Source organism: Oryctolagus cuniculus, chromosome 10 (assembly GCF_051225735.1).
Source record: "Oryctolagus cuniculus isolate XC-2025 breed Fujian yellow rabbit chromosome 10, ASM5122573v1, whole genome shotgun sequence".
NCBI classification, from domain to species: Eukaryota; Metazoa; Chordata; class Mammalia; order Lagomorpha; family Leporidae; genus Oryctolagus; species Oryctolagus cuniculus.
In genome coordinates this window covers 57,481,082-57,502,487 of record NC_142876.1, presented here as the reverse complement: position 1 = coordinate 57,502,487, position 21,406 = coordinate 57,481,082, and the positions used below count along the sequence as shown (strand labels likewise).

The following is a 21,406-nucleotide window of genomic DNA, read 5'->3' as shown; positions in this document are numbered from 1 at the left end:
TCTGTAATCTTTCAAAACAAAAATTTCAAAACTGTAAAAATATTAAAGAATGAAAGTTAGTTGTATGTTGTGGTTTGGTGAGTTGTTTGGAAGTGGAAGAGTGTGTATTTCAATCCTATTGTGAGATTTGCTTATTTTCCATCTTTATCTTGCTGTTTCTTTCAGGGAGCTTATTAGATTTCCTTAAGGAAGGGGATGGAAAGTATTTGAAGCTTCCACAACTGGTTGATATGGCTGCTCAGGTATTTACATACATACATGTATCATTTTGAATTGGAAGTACTATTTAAAATGTAGGATAATCTTAGCAGACTATTATAGTTTATATAGTGAAATAATGGAATTTTTGAACTAGAAAGAAAACTTGCAATACCTTAAGTTTTGAGTTCCTACTATTATAGATAATATAGTGTCTGAGGACCAGAGATGTTTAAAAGTTGTATAACTTGTTAAGAGTAAAACCTGTACTAAAATAAGCTCCAGTGCTGTCCTGTTCTATATGACCTTTTAGAAAAGATATGCTTCTACAAATATAAAGTCTATGAGAGTATATGCTTGTATTTCAGCAATTTTAAGAAAAAATCGAGTACCACTTCAGAGAAAATATTAGAAATCTAAAGTATATTCTAATTTTTTATTTAATAGAGCCCAAAACAAGAATTAAGGTGGCCATAAACAGTTTTAAATGGGACTTTTCAGAACACTTTTTTTTTCCTCCAGAGAAACCTTTTATTTAATGAATACATCAGAGCATTTTTATCCTAGTGATTAAGATGCCCATATCCCACATTGAACTGCCTCGGTTTGATGCCTGACTCTGGCTCCTTCCTCTAGCTTCCTGCCGTTGCAGACCCTCGTGGTGAACTGGGATGCAGCAGTAATGGCTCAAATAATTGGCTTCCTGATACTCATATTTGGGATCTGGATTATGTTTCCAGATCCTAGATCCAGTCTTAGCCCTTATGTGAATTAAGAGTGAACCAAAGCTGACAACATGCATTTTATCTCTGTTATCTCTGTATTTATGTATATCTGTATATCTATCCCTCTCTATCTAATTTGTCTCTCATTTTTTTAAGATACTTTTCTACTCATCTGAAATTTTATTTTAAATATAAAATGAAAACTCATTTTAAAATGAGTTTCTATTCAGGGGTTGGTGCTATGGCATAGCTGGTTAAGCTATCACCTGCAGCACCAGCATCTCACATGAGCACCAGTTTGATTCCTGGCTGCTCCATTTCCATTCCAACTCTCTGCTAATGCTCCTACTAAAGCAGCAGAAGATGGGCCAAGTGCATGGGTCCCTGCTACCCATATGGGAGACCCAGAAGAAGCTCCTAGCTCTTAAGTTAGGAGCTGGCTCGGTGGCACAGCAGGTAAAGCTGTAAGTGCCGGCGTCCCATATGGGTACCATTTTGAATCCTGGCTGTTCCACTTACAATCCAGCTCTCTGCTATGGCCTGGCAAAGCAATGGAAGATGGCCCAAGTCCTTGGGCCCATACACTCACGTGGGAGACCCAGAAGAAGCGCCAGGCTCCTGACTTCAGATTGGCCCAGCTCTGGCCATTGTAGCCAACTGGGGAGTGAACCATCGGATGGAAGACCACTCTTTCTCTCCCTTCCTCCCTCCCTCCCCACCTTTAACTATACCTTTCAAATAAGTGGATAAATCGTAAATAAATAAGATAAAATTTTTTAAAATTTTATTTAAGTTAGACAAGTTTCGTGTATTTCTTATATATAGATTTAGGAACATAATGATACTTCCCTCTGTCCCGCCCATGTTCAAACCTTTTTCCTCCTCCCTCTCCCATTCCTACTCTTAATTTTTAGAGATCTACTTTCAGTTTACTTAATGATTGTAAGGTTAACCCTACACTAAATAAAAGAATTCAACAAATAGTATGAAAAAAAAAAAAAAAAGTACTGTTCCTCAACAGAAGAGAGAAGGGCTATAAACAATCAGTGAATCTCAACATGCCCATTTCATTCCAGTACATTACATTTTAGGTACTCTGTTAGTTACCCCTGATCAGGGAAAACATATGTCTTCTTGGGACTGGCTTATTTCATTAAGTACAATGATTTTTAGTTGCATACATTTTGTTGCAAATGTCAGAATTTCTTTTTTTTTTAACAGCTGAGTAGTACTCCATAGTATGTGTATATATTCTTTTTAATCTGATCTTCAGTTGATGGACATCTGGGTAGACTCCATACCTTAGCTATTGTGCTGCAATGAACATGGGGGTACAGATAACTCTTTCATATGCTGATTTCTTTTGGTTTGGGTAAATTCCCAGGAGTGGGATGGCTGAATCATATGGTAGGTCTATATTGAGATTTCTGAGGTGCCTGCATACTGTTTTCCACAGTGGCTGGACTGATTTACATTCCAAATAAATCTTAAAAAAAAAAGTTTCTATTCAGATATGTGGTTCATTTTCAGGGAGGTTTAGAAAATTTTTTAATTTGTTTGAAAGAGGAGGAATGGATGCAAGATCTTCCATCCACTGATTTTCTCCCCAGTTATCTTCAATAGTCAGTGCCTGGCCAGGTTAAAGTGAGGAGCCTGAAACTCAGTTTGGCTTTTCCATGTGGGTAACTGGGTCTCAAGCACGCCATTCCTTGCTGCCTCCCAGGGTGCACATTAGTAGGAACTGATAGCAGAAGTAGAGCTAAGACTCAAACCTAGACATCCCAGGCAGGCATCCCAGGTAGCATCTTAGCTGCTGTGCCAGATGCCTGCTCCTCAGGGAATTTTTTGGCTTTTAGTTGACAATGCTGATTCTGGAACCCTTATCTCAGCATCCAAATGTCCACAAGATCTGGCAATTTTGATAAACTTTATATTGAGAACCATACATGCAAGATAGGTAGGTATATGCCAGGCTTGGTTCGTGTTCCTGAGTTCAGGGCTCATAGACACAATCTATGGGGAGGTGGGGAGTTGGGGTGGTGCAGTTACTCTTCCTCTTTTTCTCTTTTTTTCATAAACCTTTAAAAATACAAAAGGTATTTTTAGTTCTCAGGCCACACAAAAACAGGCTCTAGGGATTCAGTCTACCAGATATGGTTTGCCAATCTTTGTGATTAATAACTTTTTTTTAAGATTTATTTTACTTACTTGAAAGACTTACAGAGAGGTAGAGACAGAGGGAGAAGTCTTCCATCCTCTGGTTCACTCCCCAGATGGCTGCAACGGCTGGAGCTGTGCCGATCCAAAGCCAGGAGCTAGGAGCTTCCTCCAGGTCTCCCATGCAGGTGCGGGGGCCCATGGACTTGAGCCATCCTCTACTGCTTTCCCAGGCCATAGCAGAGAGCTGGATTGGAAGAGGAGCAGCTGGGACTAGAAATGGCACCCATATGGGATGCCGGCACTTCAAGTCAGGGCTTTAATCCACTGTGCCACAGTGCCGGCCCTGTGATTAATACCTTTTTCACTAGGACATCTTAGATGGGCCTGATAGGTTTGTGTCCAGAGCTAAATAGTAATAACATAATAATAAAATAATAATAATGATAACAACAACAGCTAAATAACCCTGTAATTTATCTCTTCCATTGACAACCAACTCAAGAAGGCCCTGGGACATGCTGCTAATGATGATGAGATATATCATTGGATTTGAAAATGTTGGCTTGGGGCTGGTGCAGTGGTATTTAGGTAAAACTGCTATCTGCAATGCCAGCATCCCATATGGGCACTGGTTGGAGACCCAGCTGCTCCACTTCTGATCCAGCTCCCTTCTAATGCACCTGGGAAAGCAGCAGAAGATGGCCCAAGTGCTTGGGCCCCTGTACCATGTGGGAAACCCAGGTGAAGTTCCTGGCTCCTGGGTTTGGTTTGGCACAGCCCCAGCCATTGTGGGCATTTGGGGAGTGAAGCAGTAGATGGAAGATCTCATTCTGTCTCTCCCTCTCTCTGTAGCTGACTTTCAAATAAATAAACCTTAAAAAAAAAAAAAAAAAAAAGAAATCTTGGCCTTCATAGTAGATGTCAAATTTTTTAAAATCTGATTTTAGCCTGCTTTTTTATTACAGTGTTTCCTATTTTTGCTATTGTAACTTAGACTGCACCCTGTTCCTATCATTTCTTTGTTTAGTACCTGGTTTTTTTATTACCCTAATGTAATATTAACCAAAATTTTCTCCCCACTTCCCTCTGAATCATGTATTTCATGTTTTTCTTTCCAAGATTGCTGATGGCATGGCATATATTGAAAGAATGAACTATATTCACCGAGATCTTCGAGCTGCCAATATTCTTGTAGGAGAAAATCTTGTATGCAAAATCGCAGATTTTGGTTTAGCAAGATTAATTGAAGACAATGAATACACAGCAAGACAAGGTAGAATTGTTTTCACATAAATGCTCTTAACCTAATGTCCTCTGTATGTTCTTAACATTATTTGGCATGTGCAGGATTTTATAGAATATGTACCCTCAAAAAAAATTCACAAAAACTGTGACTTTACTGTTTTATTCATAAAATTATAGAGTAATACCACTGTGGCTTTTTGGTGTGATTGCCCTCCAAGCTAAAGCTTTACTAGGTAGTTACAGCATTTATTTAATGTAGCAAGTAGTAACTCTATACTTATTAAGCATGCCAACAAAGAAACTTTTTTAATGTTATTTCATAACAGACTTCATGAATCATTAAACTCTTGCCTGTGAACAAAAGTTTTCAATTAGAGTTGATATTGTCTACCCACATTGCCACAACCAGGAACTTCTGACAATGTCTACCTTGAAACATTTTTGGTTTTTACAACTTGAAGGCTACTGTAGTTATCTAGTGGATAGAGGCCAGACATAATGCATTGGTTGTGATAGTGCCAGTGAAAATTGTTACCTAAGCATCTAAAATAAGTAATTTTATAAACACATTTAATCACTTTATGTAAGATACATATAATCTTATTTCCTCTTTAAATGTATAAACTTTAGGAAAGCTAGGGGTTTTTTTTCCTGTACCATAACCTTACACATAAAAGACATGCACCAAATTTTTGAAGAAGTGAACATGGGATTTTTAAAAGTAAGCATAATACAGTTTTTCAGAAAGATAAAATGAAAAAAGCACAGTAGACACTTGAGCCCAACAGCACGTGCCCTCATCCACCAATAGTTAGCAGATGCCAGACTATACTTAAAAGTTAACAAATGTTACAATCCATATTTTTGCTTTACCATATCTTTTACCCCTGAGATTTTCTTAAGTGGTTTTCTGTCTTAACTTCCAACTTTATTTTTTATATCATTGAGTATCATCTGAGGAAGAAATGTGATTCATTTTACTGTGAATTTTCAGAATTAAGAATTTTTTCCCATGTATCTTGTATGTTTGAAGACTCTTGACAGTGATGCTGGGCATATTGACAAAAGGTTAGCCCTGCTTATGCTATATTTACTCAAGCATATATTTAAAAACAACTAAGATTGCCAGTATTGTTTTAGGTGCAAAATTTCCAATCAAATGGACAGCTCCTGAGGCAGCACTGTATGGTCGATTTACAATAAAGTCTGATGTATGGTCATTTGGAATTCTACAGACAGAATTGGTTACAAAAGGCAGAGTACCATATCCAGGTAAGCTTGCATTTCATTAGCTCTTGGTTATCTCCTCTGTGACTTTAACAGAAGTTTATTAGGAGCAGAAATGTAAGGAGGGGAGGCCTTTATTTCTTCCCTCTCTGTGCTGTCTCTCTTGTTTTGCCATTGGATGGACAGCAGCCAGTGAGAGCCATAGTCCTTGAGGTAGGACAAGCACATGAGGTGTGCCCTACATTCACTTCTGCTTTCTCCCTGAGGAAATTTTCCAGAAGGCTTTATATCTGTCCTGGTCTCTCATATCTCAGACCTCAAATGCTTATAGGGCATCTTCATTTTCCCCAAGTAGCTATTTTCTAATAGAGGGACTTGTATATTTTTATAAATATGGATCTTCTGTGTTTTCCTCAGTAAACTACCTTGAGAAGAAACTTACCTGTCATTAATAAAGAGGAAAAAAGATGTTTTTCTGTCAAAAATAGATTTCTATAGCTTTAGGGGGCAATTGAGGAAATGTTAGCTTGTTTGGAATTAAGCTATAGTGGAATATTATTTTGTCTGATACTTCTCAAAAATTTTCTACTAAATTATTCTAGTAGAGGAGAGTGAAAGCAAATAAATTCCAATCTTCAGGAAATCTGTCAGGTTAATCTTACAGTTTTTATATATCGTCTGCCATATTCCCCCATTCTGATTCCTCCAACTATAAATCTAAAACTATCAAATTTTATTACCTACTTTCCCTTGTTGCAGTTACTTGCTGTGATCACCAGTGTCTCCTCCCTTAATACAACTTACCATCACCCTTTTCCAATAAGACTGAGCTCCTGTCTTAATTCATGTCATCGTAATATAATCATCATTGCTTTTTTTTTTTTTTTTTTGAAGATTTGATTTATTTTTTTGAAAGGCAGAGTTACAAAGAGGGAGAGATAGAGAAAGAGATCTTCCATCTGCAACATCCAGGGCTGGGCCAGGCTGCAACCAGGAGCCTGGACTTCATCCAGGTCTCCCACATAGGTATCCAGGGCCCAAGCACTTAGACCATCTTCTGCTGCCTTCTCAGGTGCATTGGCAGGGAACTGGATCAGAAGTGGAGCAGCCAGGACTCCAACTGGTGCCCATATTGTGATGCTGGCATCACTGGCAGTGGGTTAACCCACTGTGCCACAGTGCTGGCCCCTGATTTTTCCATTACTGTGGTCTCTTGCAGCTTTAGTAGCTTCAACTTTTCCTTCCAGTTTCCCTTAGCCAGACTTTCCATGTTCATAATAACCACAACTCTCCCATAATCTGATTCTTGTATCCACTCTACCACCTCCCATCTTTTGAGTTAACACTTTCTACCTCAGCCCTAGCAATTTCTCCACAATACCAAGATCTTTACGTTGATGCTACCACCTTTTACTGCTTCTCACACTCTATAAAACCAGTCTACTTCAATTCTGTGATCAAGCAGTGTAATCACTCTTTATTTATGATTGCTCTTCTCTCGTTTTGTCACTTGTGCTTAACAAAATCACTGAACTAAATACACCCAGTTCTGCCTACTGTACACTTGGCAAACATGACTGAAGAAAACAGTATAGCTATGTTTCACTTTAAATATATATACAAGGAGTAACTTTGAGTTTTGACCATAGTGGAATGACTAATATCTAACTTACCATCTCACTAAAACTGCAAGTTAGACTAAATACATAAAACAATTGTTTTGACACTGCTTAGCAACTGATAAAGGCCACAATCCTTAAGATAGGGCAAGCCTATTATGTGGGCCCTATATTTTATACCTAAAAGGATGTAAGGTGATAGAGCTCAAAGAGCAAGTATCAGTCTGAGCAAGAACAGAGATCCACAAGTACAGGGGTCTGGAAGGCAAGATCACAGAAGGAAAGGAGCCACAGGGAAATAACTCTAAAATTCTGCTTTAAAATTCCATTCTGGTTCTTGGTCAAGTCCTGTTCTGCTTATGAATGGAGAGACTGCAGGAAACCTAACAGAAAATAGCTTCTAGGGGGCTTGGTAGCTAAGCAGAGTTCAGAGTTACAGAGTGCTTGCTCAGCTGAAGTGGATGGACATTGGACAGACAAAAAGCTCTCTAGGCTTTTTGCAGGGACTCTTAGAAAGGCCATGCCATCAGAGAAGTGGTAAAACTGAACAAAACTTAAGTACAAGCCTTGACAGACCAAATCTTGGTGAACTGCCAGTAAACTACTGATAGAATAAGACCTAACATCCATTAGAAAATGACAACATGATCCAGATAATCTACAATATGATTCAAAATGTCTAGCATAAAATAAACTGTTACTAAACACATGAATAAAGGAAAGGATGACTGATTATAGGAGTAACAATTTAATAGGAACAGTTCCAGAGATTTTTCATATCTTGGAGTTAACCAAGGATTCTAAAATAGCAATATTTAAGATATTAAAGTAGAACAGTTTGGCAAAATAATGAAGAAACTGGAGACTCATTACAATTGGAATCTATAAAAAAGAACAAATGGAAATTTTGGAACCTTAAAACAGATTAAATTAAGAGCTCATTAGAGGAGTCAGAGCTGTGGCATAGTGGGTAAAGCCCTGGCCTGCAGCACCAGCATTCCATATGGGTGCTGGTTTGAGACTTGGCTGCTCCATTTCTGATCCAGCTCCCTGCTAATGTGCCTGGGAAAGCAGTGGAAGATGGTCCAAGTCATTGGGCCCATGCACCCACATGGGAGACCCAGATGAAGTTCCTGACTCCTGGCTTCGGTCTGACCCAGCCCTGGATGTTGTGGCCATTTGGGGAGTGAATCAATGGATGGAAGATCACCCTCTCTGTAACTCTGCCTCTCAAATAAATAAATAAATCTTAAAAAAAAAAAAAAATTCTCCAAGATGGCAGAATAGGGAGGGAGCACACTGATAGTCTGGGAAAAGATAGTTTAATAAAAGTGGAGATACTGTAGTCTCAGGGAAGAGTTAGGGGGAAAAACTGCAGAGGAAACTCTTCGGGAACTAGTGGGACACAGTGGACCAACGTGGAAGGCACAGACGCCCACAGCTCGGGACTCCAGCCACCAAGTCTATGCACCAGTGCTGGAAAGGGAGGGGCCAGAGATAGAGAGAGAGAAGATTTACCATGCCAAATTTGGGTGTGTCACCTTTGGCACACTCTTAACCCTGAAGACCTGAACAGAGCTCTCTGGCCACACACATCACAAGCCTCTAAAGATCCACCAAAAGCAGACAGTCCACTTAATCTAGAGTCATAGCATAACGAGAAAAGCCACGACAGCAAGGAAAAAAAAAGAAGAAACCAAAGAATATCTCCCCAATGCCAAGCAACAAATGCAGAAGCCGAGGAAACAAGAACAAGGAAGACATTATGACGCCCCTAAATGAACATGACACTCCAATTCAAGATTATGAAGATGATGAGATAGAAGAAATGCAAAATATGGATTTTTTTTTTTTTGACAGGCAGAGTGGACAGTGAGAGAGAGAGAGAAATGTCTTCCTTTACCGTTGGTTCACCCTCCAGTAGCCACTGCGGCCAGTGCACTGCGGCTGGCACACCGCGCTGATCCGAAGCCAGGAGCCAGGTGCTTCTCCTGGTCTCCCATGGGGTGCAGGGCCCAAGGACTTGGGCCATCCTCCACTGCACTCCCGGGCCAGAGCAGAGAGCTGGACAGAAAGAGGGGCAACCGGGACAGAATCCGGCGCCCTGACCAGGACTAGAACCCGGTGTGCCGGCGCCACAGGCGGGGAATTAGCCTATTGAGCCACGGCGCCAGCCAAGATATGAATTTCAAAAAATTGATGATAAGAACACTTAGAAGTTCTCAAAAACAAATTCTTGAACTACAGAAATCCTTACTGGACAGGATAGAAAATCTCTCTTGTGAAAATGAAATCTCAAGGAGGAATCAAAATGAAATGAAGAATCTAGTAGAACATGAAATTGTGATATTGAAGAGAAATCAAAATGAAATGAAGAATTCAATAGATCAAATGACAAATGCATTTGAGAGCCTTAAAAACAGAATCAGTGAAGCAGAAGAGAGAATATCAGACTTAAAAAAGCACAGGAAAGTATACAATCAAAGAAGAAAGTATACAGTCTGGAGAAGGACAGACATCCTAGTACAGGAAGCTCATAGAACCCCTAGTAAACATGACCAAAAGAGATCCTCACCACGACACATTGTAATCAAACTCACCACAGTGAAACACAAAAGATTCTAAAATGTGCAAGAGAGAAACATCAGATTACTCTCAGAGGATCCCCAATTAGACTCACAGCAGACTTCTCATCAGAAACCCTACAGGCTAGGAGGGAATGGCGAGATATAACCCAGGTACTAAGAGAAAAAAACTGCCAGCCCAGAATATTATATCCTGCAAAGCTCTCATTTGTGAATGAAGGTGAAATAAAGACCTTTCATAGCAAATAGAAATTGAAAGAATTTGTCACCACTCGTCCAGCCCTGCAAAAGATGCTTAAAGATGTGTTACAAACAGAAATACAGAAACACGGCCATCAATATGAAAGAAGGTAAAGGAAGAAAACCTCCCAGTAAAAGATCACAGGAAGTTCAAAGCATATATTAGAAATATCTTTGGGAAAATGGCAGGGCAAAGTTACTACTTATCAATAGTCACATTGAACGTTAATGGCCTGAACTGTCCAGTTAAAAGGCACAGACTGGCTGAATGGATTAAGGAACAAAACCCATCTATTTGCTGCTTAGAAGAAAGACATCTTTCCAACAAAGATGCATGCAGACTGAAAGTGAAAGGTTGGAAAAAGATATACCATGCCAACAGAAATCAAAAAAGAGTGGGCATAGCCATCTTAATATCAGACAAAATAAACTTTAACAAAAAGCTGTTAAGAGAGACAGAGGGGCACTATATAATGATTAAGGGATCAATTCAACAGGAAGATGTGACTATTATAAAAGTATATGCACCTAATTACAGGGCACTGATTTATTTAAAAGATATGTTAAAGGACTTAAAGGGAGACTTAGACCCCAATACAATAGTACTGGGGGACTTCAATACTCCACTTTCAGCTATAGACAGATCAACAAGACAGAAGATCAACAAGGAAACAGCAGATTTAATTGACACTATAGCCCAAATGGATCTAACAGATATCTACAGAACTTTTCATCCTACACATAAAGCATTTACATTCTTCTCAGCAGTACATGGAACCTGCTGTAGGATTGACCACATACTAGGCCATAAAGCAAATCTCAGCAAATTCAAAAGAATTAGAATCATACCATGCAGCTTCTCAGACCACAGTGGAATGAAGTTGGAAATTAGCAACTCAGGAATCCCTAGAGTATATACAAACACATGGAGACTGAACAACGTGCTCCTGAATGAACAATGGGTCATAGAAGAAATCAAGAGAGAAATCAAAAACTTTCAGGAAGTAAGTGAGGATAACAACACAACATATCAAAACTTATGGGATATAGCAAAAGCAGTGTTAAGAGGAAAGTTTATAGCAATAGGTGCCTACATCAAGGAATTGGAAAGGCACCAAATAAATGAGTTTTCAGTGCATCTCAAGGATCTAGAACAACTGCAACAAACCAGACCCAAAACTAGTAGGAGAAGAGAAATAATTAAAATCAGAGAAGAAATCAACAGAATTGAATCAAAAATATTACAGAAGATCAGCCAAACGAAGAGTGATCAGTTTCAGTTCACAATTGATCATAATGATAGGACTAAGAGTCAAAGGGATCTCATAAACAAGACTAGTGTCTGCTAATACTAACTGATGGAATTATAAAGGAGAGACCGATCCAACATGAGAAGCAGGGTACACAGCAGACTCATAGAATGGCAAATGTCCTAAACAGCACTCTGGCCTCAGAACCAGCCCTTAAGGCATTCGGATCCGGCTGAAAAGCCCATGAGAGCATTTCCGGCATGGAAAACCAAGACACTGGCAAAAACAAAAACAAAAAAAACCACAAACCTAAATGGAAGATCTCTGTGAGATCCCAGTGGAAAGAACAGGCCATCAAAGAAGGAGGTACCTTTCCCTGAAGGGAGGAGGGAACTTCCACTTTGACTATGACCTTGTCTAAATAGGATCAGAGGTGGCGAACTCAAAAGGCTTCCATAGCCTTTTTGATCCCCATGTACGACCTCTGTCCTTAATGTGTTGTACAATGTGAATTAATGCTGTAGGTAGTACTGAAACAGTACTTTACACTTTGTATTTCTGTGTGAGTGCAAACTGTTGAAATCTCTACTTAATATATACTAAATGGATCTTCTGTATATAAAGATAATTGAAAATGAATCTTGATATGAATGGAATGGGAGAAGGAGTAGGAGATGGGAGGGTTGCGGGTTATGGGGGCTGGCGCCGCGGCTCACTAGGCTAATCCTCCACCTGCAGTGCCAGCACCCTGGGTTCTAGTCCCGGCCAGGGTGCTGGATTCTGTCCGGTTGCTCCTCTTCCAGTCCAGCTCTCTGCTGTGGCGTGGGAAGGCAGTGGAGGATGGCCCAAGTGCTTGGGCCCTGCACCCACATGGGAGACCAGGAGGAAGCACCTGGCTCCTGGCTTCAAATCAGCACAGCGCGCTGGCCACAGTGGCCATTGAGGGGTGAACCAACGGAAAAGGAAGACCTTTCTCTCTGTCTCTCTCTCTCTCACTGTCTTAACTCTGCCTGTCAAAAAAAAAAAAAAAAGTTATGGGGGAGGAAAAAGCCACTGTAATCCAAAAGCTGTACTTTGGAAATTTATATTTTTTAAATAAAAGTTTAAAAGAAAAAAACTCATCATTGGGGCCGACATTGTGGCACAGCGGGCTAAGCAGTCACCTGCATGCCAGCATCCCATTTGAGCGCCAGTTTGAGAACAGCTGCTCCACTTCCAATCCAGCTGCCTGCTAATGTGCCTGGGGAAGCATAGGAGATGGCTCAAATGTTTGGGCCCCTGCACCCATGTGCGAGACCCAAATGGAATTCCAGGTTCCTGGCTTCCACCTGGGCCAGCCCTGGCTGTTGCGGCCATTTGTGGAGTGAACCAGCAAATCAAACTTCTCTCTTTCCCTTTTTCTCCCTGCCTCTATAACTCTGCCTTTTAAAAAATAAATAAATCTTTTTTTTTTTTTAAGTGACACGCTAAATTCCCATTAATCAAAAGGGGTTAGCTTCTGAAGGCCTTAATATTAGAAGTAAAGAATAAAAAAATCAGACATACTGAAATAGGGATTGGCATTTTCTAAGTTCTTTCTGACTACTCTAACATTTAAAATTTACTTTGTTTCTTTATTGAAAGAATCATTTCACTGAATATTTAAATGTAATATAGCCTGAATCAGTTAGTGGGTAGGGGATTTGGTTTGTTTTGCTAGTGGCGGTTAGGACCATTGTTTTTTAATGTTTGAGTCTTGTGTGTTAGGTATGGTGAACCGGGAAGTGCTGGAGCAGGTGGAACGAGGATACAGGATGCCCTGCCCTCAAGGCTGCCCAGAATCCCTCCATGAATTGATGAATCTGTGTTGGAAGAAGGACCCTGACGAAAGACCAACATTTGAATATATTCAGTCTTTCCTGGAAGACTACTTCACTGCTACAGAGCCACAGTACCAGCCAGGAGAAAATCTATAATCTAAATAGCCTGTTTTATGGGCACAGGTCTGCCAAAATGTAAAGAATTTATGTAGAGTTCCTCACTTACATTAAGGAATCAAAAGAAGAAAATCTTCACTCTGCATGTTTTTAATGGTAAACTGGAATTCCAGATTCGATTGCACAAAACCACTTTTTTTTTTCCAAGCGTTAAGTACCAATGATGAATTTTCCAACTTATTTCAGGGTCCAAAGAAAGTAGAGCTGAGAATATTGATGACAGCTTAGTTGGTAGCGTGGTAGTGAAGAGCAACAAAGCTACTGTCTATAAATCACTTCTGTTCTTTACTTCCCCAAACAGAATTGTTGAGATTATTTATTGTTATAGACAAAATTTGGGAGATAAAAGTTACACATAAAATCTAAAATTAAGGAACTTTGTGGGACCAAATGATTCCATTCCACTTTTTAAAAATTTCTTGCGTTTATTCTCAAAAGTTTTTTTCCAAATCAGTCAATATGTAATCTTAACATATGCCTCATTTTGCATGGAAATGGGCCAGGTTTTTCAGAAGCAAGAAAGGAATATAAACAGTATCAAAAGAAATTAAATTTAGACCACACCAGTGGATTTCAGAAGTATGATATACTGTGTTCATACTCATGTTTATGGAACTGGAAAATAGAATAAAACATTTTTCACTTTACTCAGTTTCTGAATAGTTCTATTTATAATCATGAAGGTAAGTAGAAAGTAAATCTTTTTAAATTTGTATTGATTTTTTTAAAGGCAGTATATAATTAAAGTCCAAGAGGAAATCTTTTAATCCTTAAATGGCATGAAAGTAAGACCCAGCATTTAAATAGTCCTTTCGAAGAAAAAAAATAGGCTTGGTACTGTGAGCATTGTTGCTAATATGTTGTTATGGTAATGGGTGCCACAAATAGAAAGTACCACTAGATCAGGGACTTGAATGCACTTTTGCTTGTATTGAATAGAGACTAACAGAGAGGGAAATGTATTTAAAAGAAATATGAGAAAAGATAATGTGAAAGTTTTACAGGTGGAGAATGGAATGTAATGTTTAATGTTGATGTCATGGAGTGACAAATGGCTTTGCTGGCACTCAAAGCACCTCCCTTAGCTATTTTCTGAGACTTGAAGAGTTATATAAAGCTAATTTTTCTTAACATATACACTAAATGAGTGTTATATCCTCAAAATAGTGAAGTCAGGGCTTCACACTAATTCCAATGACAAAGCGTTTATGTAAAACATTTTTAGAACTCTAGTGTTCCAATCCATGTTTGAATCTGTATTCACTTTTTTTTTTTTTTTTTTTTTTTTTTTGATAGGCAGAGTGGACAGTGAGAGAGAGACAGAGAGAGAAAGGTCTTCCTTTGCCGTTGGTTCACCCTCCAATGGCCGCCGCTGCAGCCGGCGCACCGCGCTGATCCGATGGCAGGAGCCAGGATCCAGGTGCTTTTCCTGGTCTCCCATGGGGTGCAGGGCCCAAGCACCTGGGCCATCCTCCACTGCACTCCCTGGCCATAGCAGAGAGCTGGCCTGGAAGAGGGGCAACCGGGACAGAATCCGGTGCCCCGACCGGGACTAGAACCCGGTGTGCCGGCGCCACAAGGTGGAGGATTAGCCTATTGAGCCACGGCGCCGGCTTGAATCTGTATTCACTTTTGAAATATACTTAATGGTTATCATTTTTCCCTCTTAAAGTATAGATAATTTGGGAAGGAAAACTTATTCTGTGTAATAACAGTAGTAAAGAGAAGGACAGTTTTTGCCTACTTGAAGTGCAGAGTGAAACACAAAATAAGCTGATTTTTATTTTTATTATAAACTCAAATTCTAAAATACAGATTTGAATAGCAGCATTACTGCTTTAAGTGTCTAGAAGAGGGAAAACTGAACATCATAATTAAAAGTGACATTTTAAAATACTCTTTTATAGCCATACTTTAAATAAAGCAGTATCAGGTTTCCAGGTTTTAGGATATAATATTTAACTACTATCACTTACCTAATTTCATTATTAAATTTCATATTCTGTGCCATGGTATCCATGTTCAAATTCAGGCCATTCTAAAATGTGACAGGTGAACTTCATGCAAGATTTGGCAACAGTTCTGGTACTAAAAATTATGGTTGTTTCTTCTGTTTACGTAACCTGGTTAGTATTGGAGCCCTCTGCCAAGAGGGTCTTCCTAAGAATAGTGCTGTCATTATTTACCCTTAACGTCTACAACCTGTGACATGAGATATTTAAAGGGCTTTATGTGAATTATGATATTGTAACTTTTCTAAGCATTTTTAAAAGGGTAACAAAATTATGTTCATATACTAATTCTGATTAGAAAAATAAGCCAGGAAAAGTTGATGGTATTCTTTAGGTTTTAACTGAATGGAGCAGTGCTTTATAATAACAGATGTATAGTAAGGATAAAACACTAACTTAATGTTGTGTATTCAGTTTAAATTGTTACTTATTTTTAAATTGCTGAGAAAAATAAAGTTTTGTACATTTGGAGATTTTTTTTCCCCAACAGTTTTTTGTCTTAAATGTCTTAATGTGGAACTTAATTAACCCTTACCAAAAAAGGAAGTTGGCAAAATAGCCTTCTAGCACAAACACTTTTTTAAATGAATAATGGTAGCTTAAAACTTAATATTTTTATAAAGTGTTGTAATATTGTTTTGTGAATAATTGAAATAAACATTGTTGAATGCACCTGTTTATCTTTTTAGTTGCTATTCATATTTTCTCGTTACTTTTTTAAAAAATTGGTATATTCTGAATTTATTCTTCCACTAGGGAGAAAAATTGCTCAGTTACTTATAACTTCCAAACAGAGTTAAACCAGTCTTTTATTAAAATCCAACCATTTTGAACTCATTCTAGTTAATTTTCCATGTCAGGTGAGTAATATTATTTTTACAAATATTTTTTCAAAATTATACTAGCAAATACAGTTAATGTAAAGAGACCTAAGTCATTGGAGTGGATATATTCAGAGTATTACTGTGAAGGATATAGAGTAACCACTTCTGACCATAAGAGGCTTAATTTTCTAAAAATAAAAATGTGAGATTTATATCATTACGTTTCAAAATTTTTATTATAGATATTAAAATTATACTAAATTTTGAATGACCAATCAAAAGCATTCATTTTTCAATACAATGATAGTGTTTAATTACCTTTTACTGTTATGCCATCTAAAATTATTACTGGCTTTTTCCCTGATTCCACAAAAATAACATTTAATCAATATAAGCACTTCATTTATTAAACATTTATTGAGTATTTTTGGTAACATAGTAATACTTATTCAGTTTCTAGTTTGCTTCTTATTTACATTTGGCAATTTTTTTTACATTTATGTTCATTTGGCATGTGTTTTTATATTTAAGTTGTACATTTATGATTTATCAAATCTTTTTTGTGCTAAGACAATTCTTACAGCCCCCCAAGATTAAATATTCATCTGTATTATAGGTTATGCTTTTTGCTTTAACAATTCACGTGGAAGTTGAGCATAAACCATCACTTAATGGGTCCAGTGTGAATCTGTGCCACTCTGAGACTCTGCCAGCAAGAGAGCTTCACCAGACCTAGATGCTGAACCCGTGCCCAATCTGACACTGTGACCCTCAGAACCATCAGCCACAATAAGTTACTCCCCTTCTTGAAGGTGGACTGTTCCAGATATTTTGTTATAAGTGACAAAAAGTTGACTTGGGGCCAACGCTACGGTGCTTCTGGTGCTGGCATCCCATAAGGGTGCTGGTTCCTGTCCTGGCTGCTCTTCTGATCCAGATCTCTGTTTAGGGCCTGGAAAAGCAGTGGAGGATGGCCCAGGTGCTTGGGCCCCTGCCTCCAAGAGGGAGACCTGGAAGAAGCTTCAGATCCTGACTTCAGATTGGCCCAGCTTCAGCATGGCGGCCATTTAGGGAGTGAACCAGTGAATGGTAGACCACTCCCTGTATCTCCTCTCTAACTCTTTCTCTCAAATAAATACATAAAATCTTAGAAAAGCTAATACAATTATGCACACAATTATACAAATGTTTTGTCATTTCTTCCATCAACATAACTATATTATTAATCACTATCCCTTGATAGTGCACCTTAATCAACAAGGCAGATTCTCTTTAGTAGTCCTTTTCTCTTTAAGATTCATATCCTGACAAGTTATTTTTTTAATTTTTATTTGAAAGGTAGAGATGAATCTGCATCTGTTAATTTACTCTCCAAATGCCCACTATAGCTGGGGATGGTCCACACTGAAGCCTGGAGCCATGTCCTCAATCCGGGTTTCCTCTATGGGGTGATAGGCCCAAGTACTTGAGGACCTGCTTCCTCCCAAGGTATGCATTAGCAGGAATCTGGGATCAGGAGCAGAGCCAGGACTTGAACCCAGGTACTCAGATAAGTGATGTGGGTGTCCCAAGCAATATCTTAATTGCTGTGTCAAACTTGCCCACCACATGTCAATTTTTTGATGAATTGCAGACTTATATAGTTGAAAAAAATCTCAAGTAAGATTTTGGTTGAGATTGCATTATGCTTATGAACTAATCTGGTAAAAATTGGCATCTCAGATCAGTCTTACCATCCCATTTATGCAAATCTTTACTTAGATCTCAAAGTTCTTCAAGCTTTCTGTTTGGAGTTGGAAGTCTCATGCTGAGTGTGATCACGTTTCTCTATGAATACATTCCATTGCTGCTGGAGTCCAACTTGCAGAGAAGAGAAACAAGAATGTGCTCCAATAGCATTATTTCCTTAAAAATCAGCTCTTCTACCCTTCCTCTTTTTTTTTTTTTTTTTTTTTTTTTTTTTGCTTACAGTACATACATGAGTTTTTGTCACTGGCAACCAGAGTCCTGGTTAATTAATACCCAAAATGTTAATAAAGGAATACTTATGAGCAAAGTAGACAACTCATGCTTAATATCATGCATGCATTTGCCCTCCACACCCAGACTCTGCGTCATTTCTGTTGGAAGGCTGACCTGTACGTATCAGGGAGTTCCCTTCTCTGGGTTCCTGTTGTGTCCAGCCACTGAACAGCTCTAGCAAAAGATTGAAGGAAACCAGGAAGAGAGGCTAGGTACTTAACTTCTTTGGCTTCTTCCCTGTAAGTTTGAGCTGGCTATGGTTTCACCAACCAAAGTTGTTGTTGTTGTTGTTGTTTTTATAGGCAGAGTGGACAGTGAGAGACAGAAAAAGGTCTTCCTTTGCCGTTGGTTCACCCTCCAGTGGCCGCCGTGGCCGGCACACCGCACTGATCCAAAGGCAGGAGCCAGGTGCTTCTCCTGGTCTCCCGTGGGGTGCAGGGCCCAAGCACTTGGGCCATCCTCCACTGCACACCCGGGCCATAGCAGAGAGCTGGCCAGGAAGAGGGGCAACCGGGACAGAATCTGGCGGCCCGACCAGGACTAGAACCCCGTGTGCCGGCGCTGCTAGGTGGAGGATTAGCCTAGTGAGCCGCGGCGCCGGCATCGAAGTTCTCAATATGGCCTCCCCCACGTTTTCTTTCCTTTGGGGTCTGGTAACTGCTCCCATTCTGTATCTGCTGGCTTCAGATGGTGACAGTTTTTGATGGCCACTAATTGTAGGTAACTGCACTAATCCTTGTGGTTCCCCTACCCTGTCCACTCCTTTGTAAATACCTTTCATTTATCTTGAGTATGCTGTTTCCATTTGGGATCCTGACATACCATAATACCAACAAATCTCAGGGAAATTGGTAAACAATATCTGCTAAAATTCATTAATACAGGGTATTTCATAAGCTGTCACACCCCAATTCAATAATGAGTGTTACTAGGCTAATCCTCCGCCTTGCGGCGCCGGCATACCAGGTTCTAGTCCCATTCGGGGCACCGGATTCTGTCCCGGTTGCCCCTCTTCCAGGCTAGCTCTCTGCTGTGGCCAGGGAAGTGCAGTGGGGGATGGCCCAAGTACTTGGGCCCTGCACCCCGTGGGAGACCAGGATAAGTACCTGGCTCCTGGCTTCGGATCAGCCACGCGGCGGCCATTGGAGGGTGAACCAACGGCAAAAGGAAGACCTTTCTCTCTCTCTCTCTCTCTCTCTCTCTCTGCACTCTGCCTGTCAAAAAAAAGAATGAGTGTTAGTATGAGTTACTGAATAAATGAACAGGAATGAGAGGTGGGAGTCCTAAGAGGAAATTGAATGGAAAAGGGATTCAGAAATTTAACATAGGCCGGCGCCATGGCTCACTAGGCTAAGCCTCCGCCTTGCGGCGCCGGCACACCAGATTCTGTCCCGGTTGCCCCTCTTCCAGGCCAGCTCTCTGCTATGGCCCGGGTGTGCAGTGGAGGATGGCCCAAGTACTTGGGCCCTGCACCCCATGGGAAACCAGGAGAAGCACCTGGCTCCTGCCTTCGGATCAGCGTGATGCACCGGCCGCAGCGCGCTGGCCGCTGTGGCCATTGGAGGGTGAACCAACGGCAAAAGGAAGACCTTTCTCTCTGTCTCTCTTTCACTGTCCACTCTGCCTGTTAAAAATGAAGAAAGAGAGAGAGAGGAAGGGAGGGGAGGGGAGGGGAGGGGGAAAGAAAAGAAAAAAGAAAAGAAAAGAAAAGAAAAAAGAAAATTTAACATAACCTGGGAAAAGCAGAGAAAGATGGCCCAAGCCCAAGTACTTGGGCTCCTGCACCTACTGAGGAGACTTGGATGAAGCCGCTGCCCTTGGCTTGCTTTCTCTTTCTGTCTTCCACTCTGCCTTTCAAATAAATTTTTTTTTTTTTTTTAAGCAACAGTTACACACTGTGCCACTGTTGTGCAGCTGGCTAAGCCTCTGCTTGTGATGCTGGTACTCCCCGTCCCCATCAGAATGCCAGTTCAAGTACCAGTTGCTCTGTTTCCTACCCAGCTTCCTGCTAATGTACATGGGGAGATAGTGGAAAATGGGTTAAATGCTTGGGCCCCTGCCACCCACATGGGAGACCCAGATAGAGTTCCTGACTCCCAGCTTCAGCCTGGACCATCCCTGTTTGTTGTGACTGTTGTGACCATTTGGAGAGTGAACCAGTGGATGGAAGATATTTCACCTCCTGTGTGTGCGTTTTGCACTGCAATTAAATAAGTGAATCTTTAAAAGTTACAGCCATGGGTCAGTGGTGTTTAGGGAAATAGGGGATTGGGATAGTGGCCAAAAGTAATTACAAGGTACAAAAAAGATAAGGTTGGATTTCCCGCCTAGTTTACATGCAGTCCCAGAACTAAATTTGGGGACTAGGAGAAAAGTAAGTGCACTAAGTACTTCCAGAGAAATTTGGGGAGAGACTGATTTCCCACATACATAGAGGGGTTCAGTCTAGCTTTCCACATAGGTGGGAGAGGATCAGGTTAACCTTGAGCAAGCTGGAAAACTCTGAGATTCCAAAGTAAGAAATTGTCTTTAACCTAAGTGATAATAGGAGTGAGAAAAAACTCCACGGTTGGCCAGAAGGATTGATGATAACGCTAACAACTGAATTTAAAGTATTGTGCCCCTTGGAGCTGGCACTAGGATAGCAGGTAAAGTTGCTGCTGTGATGAATGCCTGTTCAAGTCCCATTGTCTCCACTCCTTGCTAGTAGCCTGGGAAAAGCAGCAGAAGATGGACCAAGTGCTTGGGCCCCTGTACCCACATGGGAGACCCATTAGAAGCTACTGGCTCCTGGCTCCTGGCTCCTGGCTTCAGCCTGGCCAAGCACTGGCTGTTGAGGTCATCTGGGGAGCGAACCAATGAATGGAAAATTTTCTCTCCCCTCCCCTGTCTGTAACTGATCTTCAAATAAATAACTTTATTTCAAATTCATATATCTTCTTGATGGAGTGTCTGTTCAAATCTTTTACTTACTTTTTGTATCAAGTTGTTTGTCATCTTACTGAGTTGGAATTATTTCAATATTGTCAATGTAAGTCTTTTATCATATATGTTTTGCAAATATTTTTCTCCCTATTTACATACTTCATTTCCTTAATGATTTCTATTGATGTCTAAATTGTTTTTTTGTGTGTGTCCTTTGCCTTACCTTTTTCACTAAGGTTTTCTCTTGAAAATCTGAAGACCTAACATTTAGGTCTGTATTCTATTTGGAGATATTTTGTATGTATGATATAAGGCAAGGGCCCAAGGTTGGTTGGTTGTTCATGTGGATATCCAATTATTCCAGCACCATTTGTTGGAAAGAATTTTACCCATTGAAT

The 21,406-nt window shown here is 40.0% G+C and overlaps 1 protein-coding gene across 4 annotated transcripts in view; it reads left to right on the top strand.

Annotated features, from left to right (window-relative positions):
- Positions 1–15,909, top strand: part of YES1 (YES proto-oncogene 1, Src family tyrosine kinase) — a 79,320-nt gene extending 63,411 nt beyond the window's left edge. For all 4 annotated transcript variants that reach the window (XM_008261125.5, XM_089305282.1, XM_051852078.3 and 1 more), the window contains 4 exons: positions 166–242; positions 4,203–4,356; positions 5,469–5,600; positions 12,996–15,909. In XM_008261125.5, the coding sequence (XP_008259347.1) occupies positions 166–242; positions 4,203–4,356; positions 5,469–5,600; positions 12,996–13,204 (572 nt within the window). In that variant the 3' untranslated portion in view covers positions 13,205–15,909. The remainder of the gene's footprint in view (positions 1–165; positions 243–4,202; positions 4,357–5,468; positions 5,601–12,995) is intronic.
- Positions 15,910–21,406: the final 5,497 nt, after the last annotated feature.